Source organism: Littorina saxatilis, linkage group LG8 (assembly GCF_037325665.1).
Source record: "Littorina saxatilis isolate snail1 linkage group LG8, US_GU_Lsax_2.0, whole genome shotgun sequence".
In the NCBI taxonomy this organism is placed as follows: domain Eukaryota; kingdom Metazoa; phylum Mollusca; class Gastropoda; order Littorinimorpha; family Littorinidae; genus Littorina; species Littorina saxatilis.
The window spans coordinates 38,622,171-38,629,222 of NC_090252.1; the positions used below are offsets into that span (position 1 = coordinate 38,622,171).

Here is a 7,052-nt window from a genome sequence, read left to right on the forward strand (position 1 = left end):
GCTCTCTTTGGATTTTTAAAGGAGTCTGGCCTTTATTTTAAGATTTAAATGTTTAATTCCTTGACACGTTGGGTTTCGATTTAGCTTTTATTTTTCCTTCGGGTGACGTTCATAATTTTGTTTAGTAAAATTGGTTTAATTTAAATATGTGTAATGTTAAACTTGTGGGGCCCTGATTTGGCCTATATGGTCCGCTGAACCCAAAAAGCAACAACTAACTAACTAACCAAGTGGGGGGATGGTCGTGGTCAAGAGCAAAAGTTGCTCTTTTTAATCATTTCTCTATAAATCTTGCATTCCAACAGTTGTGTATATTAATTGCGTGCCTTGCACATTGAATTGCACATCCATGGGCCATAATAAAACCGAGCAACAACTACCATCTTCCTAAACTAAACTCCCCCTCCCCCCCCAAAAAAAAAAAAAAAAAAAAAAAAAAGGAAAATAGACTTTTATGCATTGCAATCACTGATTGGTACCTTTAGTCCCATTTGTCAATGACGCCATTTTCCCCGTCATGTGCAGGTCCGGTGGTCCGTGTGGTCAGAGTGAGGCTTGCTCTTAACTGGGCTCCTTTGTTTTACATAACCACGTAAGTCTGGTTGAGCACTGCCAAAGAACGAAACGGTCACACAGGGAGGACTTACACACACAGACACGTTGACACAGACACAAAGCATAGTTATGCTTGTATTTAGACATTGCTTTGCATTCCACACCAAAACAAAACATTAATTTGTGCTTTAATTTAAATAAACAATTACAACCTAATAAACTAAACCATGCAGGATACATGCTGGGCTAGAACTGTTTTTTGTTTACAGTGTAAAACAGGTATTCATAAGAAAAGAAGTAAGAATTACAACATCAAACAGATCCCCCCAAAATAAAACGGATGGGTAGACATTGCACATTTAAGGAACTCTGAACGCTTACCCCGTTTTTTCCTTCCCACATCGTCCTTTGTTTAAGATCTGTTCTATCAATGTACTTGCTTGCCTACAAAACAAATTTAGTTTATTGACAAGCTTTGGCCTTCTGGATTGTTGCCTCTACCTAAAGAAAAGTAATCAAGCGCACACTCCTCGAAAAAACAGCTCCGCCCACCATCTTAGATCTGGCCAGTCATTTAAATTTGTTTGTAAATCCATGGGACAAGATGATCTTATCCTCTTGTCAGATACTAAAATCCAACATCCTGGGTGCTCTATGTGTACTGTTGGAATTTCATTGATGAAATAATTGCTTAAAATGCTACTAAAATTCAAAACCGCAACGAGCATTCTATTTTAGAATATATATATGTGTGTCCAAGCTGATGGTTGTATCCCTTGTAAAAGCCAATGATGGTGAGCTGACATGTTTTCGCGAGAAGAAGTGTGTCTTTACTGATGGCTACCCGTACATTTTGGCAGATTCCTAGGTTCTCACCAGTATGTGTAATCGTCTTCCTTTTCAGGAGATGGCTTGGTGAGACAGGTGTACACTTCGCTTCCCTCAGAGTCAGTGTCTCCTCCTCGTTCTTTCTTTTTCGTCAACCTGCAAGAACGACAATCATTCAGTTTGTCTTGTGTGTGTGTGTGTGTGTGTGTGTGTGTGTGTGTGTGTGTGTGTGTGTGTGTGTGCGTGTGTGCGTGCTTCCTGTGTGTACGAGGAGGTACATGCGTGTGTGTCTGGTTTAGTTTGTGTGTGTAATTGTGTGTGTGTGTGTGTGTGTGTGTGTGGGGGGGGTGGTGTTGAATAAAACAACAAATAAATAGACACTGTTTTATTGATCAATACATTAATTTTATGTATGTCTTCTCCGTCGTATCCGATCTTTAGTTTGTGCAATCGTAGCTCAGTGCTGAAATCGCAATTTTTCTAAATTAAACAAATAATTCATGGATCACCTGCGCATTGCCATGAAGACATTCAAGGCGATGAGTAATACCAAAGCTGACATCGTGATTATGTGCATTGCCAGGAAGGAGCCTTGGTTGGTATCTGCAGGAAGAAAACGAACAAAACATTGGAAGAATTATTCGTCAGAATTATATCATTTCTTTATAACTGAATGCATTAAAGGCACACTCCTTTTCTGGTGAAAAAAGTTCAGCACACTATCTCAGATCTGGCCAAGCTTTTTGTTTGGTATTATGTCCTAGTGGGGGGGGGGGGGGGAGATGGTCTTAGCCCATGTAAAAGCCTGGCCAGAACTGAGATGGTGAACCAAACTTTGCCTTTAACCCGCAACGATGCATGCAATACTGCGTTAGGGCAATGGAAATGATCTGTGAACCATCATTTATTACACACAGATACCCACCGACACACATATACCAGCATGCTTGCACACAAACCTCATAACCAGACATACACACGAACGCATGCACGCACATAAAGACACTTGCGCTTACCTCTCTCTTCAGCAGATCCTCTGACAGCAGAGTACATTGATGGTTCTGGTATACTGCCCTCTGTCAAAACATAATAATGATCAATTGTCAGAAGAACGAACGAACGAACGAACGAGAGAGAGAGAGAGAGAGAGAGAGAGGGAGAGAGAGAGAGAGAGAGAGAGAGAGAGAGAGAGAGAGAGAGAGAGAGAGAGAGAGAGAGAGAGAGATACATGTTTCATAGACTGGTATTAGCAATGATAGCTGATTTTGAATTAGCCCTTGCCCATTATGGAAACAGTAAGATAAAGGAAATTTAACAAACTGAGAAAGAGAGAACCCGAACTCAAAAACTTTACTACATACGGATTACAGCGTTCGGTTCACATGGTCCGTTCTTAAAGCTAGTACTTGCATTAACACAAACATAAAACGAAAAGCGACTGCGAGAATGAAAACAACCTAGCAAACTGTGTGAGAGAGAGAGAGCGAGCAAGAGAGAGAGAGTGAGCAAGAGAGAGAGACAGAGACAGAGACAGACAGAGAGCGAGAGAGAGAGAGACAATGACAATGACAATTCTTTATTTTAGAGAGAGAGAGAGAGAGAGAGCGAGAGAAAGATAGAAAGAGAGAGAGAAAGAGAGAGAAAGATAAGAGAGAGAAAGAGAGAGAGAGTGAGACACAACAGACAGACGGAGACAGAGTGAAGCAGACACACACATACGCTGACACAGACCTTTCCGTGGAGGTCTTCTGGGAGCAGATTGCATTCGCGCTGCGGACGGGCTTCGTTCTGAAAAATAAAAACAAAAACAAATCTTTGTTGTGAACACCTACACACACAGATACTCTGAGAAACGCCCACAAAAAATCGTTTTGTTGAAAAGCATCAGCAAAAGAAACAACAAAAACTTGTACACTTTTGGTCTTAGTGACGTAACATGAAGCTTTAGAAAACATGTATTAGTAGGGGTAGAGGGGGAACAACGAGAAAGAGGAGTTTAGTGACTGAGTAACTAACTCTCTTATAGTAATAGCCTAGACTAGTAAAGAATGAGGTTGTGGACAATAATAATACCTCACACACCAAACAAGCTATCAGAATTAAACACACACACACACACACATAGAAGAAGAAACACATAATTAATCTAATTGCTTCTTTACAAATTCGCTTCCATAAAACCTTGGTAAAAATAGCAATGCCCACACTCCAAACGAAAATGTTGGATAATTCAACTGAGTTAGGCAACTGCGTAGGCCACGTAATATAAGCGTTCGATTGAGTTGAGTTCGTGTCCCTGTCATTTCTCGTTTTATTATTGTACCATGATCAATTGAATAAAACTTTGTTTACAAACAAATGTTAATTACCTGTGACGTTGAGATTGCACGTGCGCTTCGTTCTGTCATTGGAAGGGACGAGCTCGCAGGCGTAGATTCCTGCCATCTGTGTCGTGGCTTTGGAGATGTTCACCGTTATCGTGTCAGTTATGTGTTGGTTGAAGACAAACCCGTCCATCACTCGGCATTCTGGTGACGACGGTTGAGTCCAGTGGCATCGCAGGACATCGATTCCTTTCAGAGAGAAGTTGTGAGAAGAGCAGGTCAGAAATAATCTTTATGTTATGAATAGAGTTGGATACAATCTAATCAATCACCCTCATCCTCTCGTTGTTTGTTTGTTCGTTCATGGGCTGAAACTCCCACGGCTTTTACGTGTATGACCGTTTTTACCCCGCCATTTAGGCAGCCATACGCCGCTTTCGGAGGAAGCATGCTGGGTATTTTCGTGTTTCTATAAGTATAACCCACCGAACTCTGACATGGATTACAGGATCTTTTTCGTGCGCACTTGGTCTTGTGCTTGCGTGTACACACGGGGGTGTTCGGACACCGAGGAGAGTCTGCACACAAAGTTGACTCTGAGAAATAAATCTCTCGCCGAACGTGGGGACGAACTCACGCTGACAGCGGCCAACTGGATACAAATCCAGTGCGCTACCGACTGAGCTACATCCCCGCCCTATCCTCTCGTTGAATGCAAGTCGTTTTCTTTCATGAACCTGCATGATCATCACTGGCATCGTCATCCTCCTCCTCATCACCACCATCGGGAGTAAAACGTCTGCACCTTTAGTAACAGTGCGCTCTTGAGTACGAACTATTATTCGAACGAACCGACAGCAGTCATAACACACACACACACTTACAGACAAACACACAGCTACGCGCTCTCCCTCTCTCTCTAATCGATGTTTTAATACCGCAACCATTACTTACCAGAAAAGCTTTTTTCGACGTGAAACGGGTACATGACCACTGCAAAGTGCCGCTGGTTCTGGCGAATGTCTGTACCGAAATGACACGTCACACTGGCACTCTCCCCAATGCTGCATTCTTCGGCATCACACGTGATGGGAAGTTGTTTCACACTCCGTGGGGTCACAGTGGGCGGGGTGCATAAAAGCACCAGCAGGGTCTTTAACACTGAGGTTATCGTTAGTGAAGCCATTTGTCTGGAAAAAAGGGGGCAAACATTCCACTAATTGTCCCTCTCTCTTCATTTTAAAATCCCGTAAAGGCATACTTCTCGTGAAGACAGTTTTGCTCCCCGTCTCAGATCTCACCAGCTTGTAGATGGGGTATGTTTATCCCTCAACTTGGTCACATACCAAAAATAAAGAACCTGAGGGCTCTCTAGCTCTATGCACAAAGGAAGTTTTTTTTTTAAAGTATTAATAGTAAATAAATTAGAAATAAATTCATTACAAGATTCTCCAATTGTGCATTTTTTTTGAGGATTTAATTAAATAAAAAACAGGCATTTTTTCGAAATTAACTCAAACAAATCGCACTGTGCATAGGTAGCAGCCAGGCTGTTTATTGTTGGAATGTGACCAAGTGGATGGATGATCTCATCCCATGTAAACGCCTGGCAAGATCCGAGCTGGTGAGCGGAACTGCTTTCACGAAGAATGTGCATTTACACAATCCAAACTAGGAAATGAACCACTCAGGTTTCCCAATGTGTCCTACCCCTTGTGGCCCTGCTAACTTAGCTATCTACCTATACCACTTATTCTATCAACTACCTACACCTAATGTTCAACATACTTGACAACTTCACACACACAAACCTGCTCATACAAAACAAATGCATGAGGGAGAAAAAATGAGTGAGAGAAAAAAATAACCATAAACATCAAACCAACGGTCCCTGCGCGAAATAAAGAATAATGGAAAGGTCGAAGGTAAGATATAAATATACAAATAAAAGCTCAGCATTTTTACTTCACAAACCTGTCTTCACATGCATGATTCGGTTTCTTTACTTTCAAATTTACAGGGTTAAGCACCAGGTGCAGAAAGGACCAGGCAATTCTGAAAGTGTTCACACAACAGAATAACAAAACAATCCCTACATTTTCCAAATCTTACATGGGAGAATCAGTAACCACCTTTACTCGTTAGGCCTACGTATTAGACTATAACGGACTGGCCGGCCTGCCGAAAAAAAGTCTGCCACTTTGCATTCTGAGGTTTTCCTGACATGTACTTCAAGCATAAAATCATTCTGATGATTTAAAGAAAGCAGTTCACATTTATGTTGGTCGTTGAAGCACATGAATGTCACGGATTTCATTGTTGGCAGTGACGTGTCAATGGGCTTAAGCCGTTGCGCGCACCAAGGTATTTGAATCAATCAGAGTGGAACGGCAGTGTAAGGAAATACCGTTTTAACCTGCTGTGCAAATCACACACATGTCCGTGAGAATGAATCGGGCTGATCAAGTTTAACTTAAGCTGACTACGGAAGACCGATTCAAATAATTACATATTAAGGCGCTTTTTTCCGCCACAACGGATTTTCAAATTGTTTACTGAATGGTCGAACATTTTTGAAATATCTTTCGAAGGATTTCGAATCTTTCCAATGCAACTGGGTGCAAAACCGCGGGTTGCTTTTGAAATACAAAATAATGTTTAAAAAACACAAGAAAACATTGTGGTTAACGGTGGAGTTCAGTGGGTTTGACAAGTCAGTGTTCAAACACCTTATCACTGCCGTCAGTAGTAACACGTTGAAACCGTTGTCGGCATCATCATTTTTTGAATAAGTGCTACCGTGCCCCCAAATTTCAAACGCTGAACTGTACGTGACAAATGCAGAACCGTATGTACAATGGGGCATCTCCATGTATTTATACTCTCAAGTCGTTATTGTACGCTTCTTTTCCATTACAAAATATGCAGTCATAAAAATGACATTATAAATTTACTCACTTCAGTTTGCTAACTTTCAGTCAGTTTTCTCAAAAGCAAATCCTTCACAGCAGCGTTTCCGAGTTTGAATCATAAACTATCCGATGTTGACAGAATGCTAACACAATTTCAAATGGAACGAGCCGGTGGTCCTGATTGTGCCACGGTGTGCGTTAAGGCCCGTCGCTCACCTATGTAACTTCAGCAGGACAGCACACGCACGGAAGATTATAGAGGATTTTTTTCCCCAGCCCGCTACACGTTGCGTGAAAAGAAAACAGGCCAAATACTCGTCATAATCCTTATCGCAGCATGCAGCGCCGCCGACTCTGCAAATGTATAATTTCCCCTTAAGCGTGTGTGTGTGGTTAGAGTGCGCGTTGCTGTCGGTTGTGCGTCATATTAGGC

At 41.8% G+C, this 7,052-nt stretch overlaps 1 protein-coding gene across 1 annotated transcript; it reads right to left on the reverse strand.

Annotated features, from left to right (window-relative positions):
* Window positions 1-1,888: 1,888 nt before the first annotated feature.
* Window positions 1,889-6,843, reverse strand: LOC138974633 (uncharacterized). Its single transcript, XM_070347358.1, has 6 exons — window positions 6,666-6,843; window positions 4,662-4,897; window positions 3,753-3,956; window positions 3,115-3,171; window positions 2,400-2,459; window positions 1,889-1,986 (listed from the first exon to the last, which is right to left on the reverse strand). The coding sequence occupies exons 2-6, from the start codon at window positions 4,891-4,893 to the stop codon at window positions 1,889-1,891; spliced, it is 651 nt and encodes a 216-aa protein (XP_070203459.1). The 5' UTR covers window positions 4,894-4,897; window positions 6,666-6,843.
* Window positions 6,844-7,052: the final 209 nt, after the last annotated feature.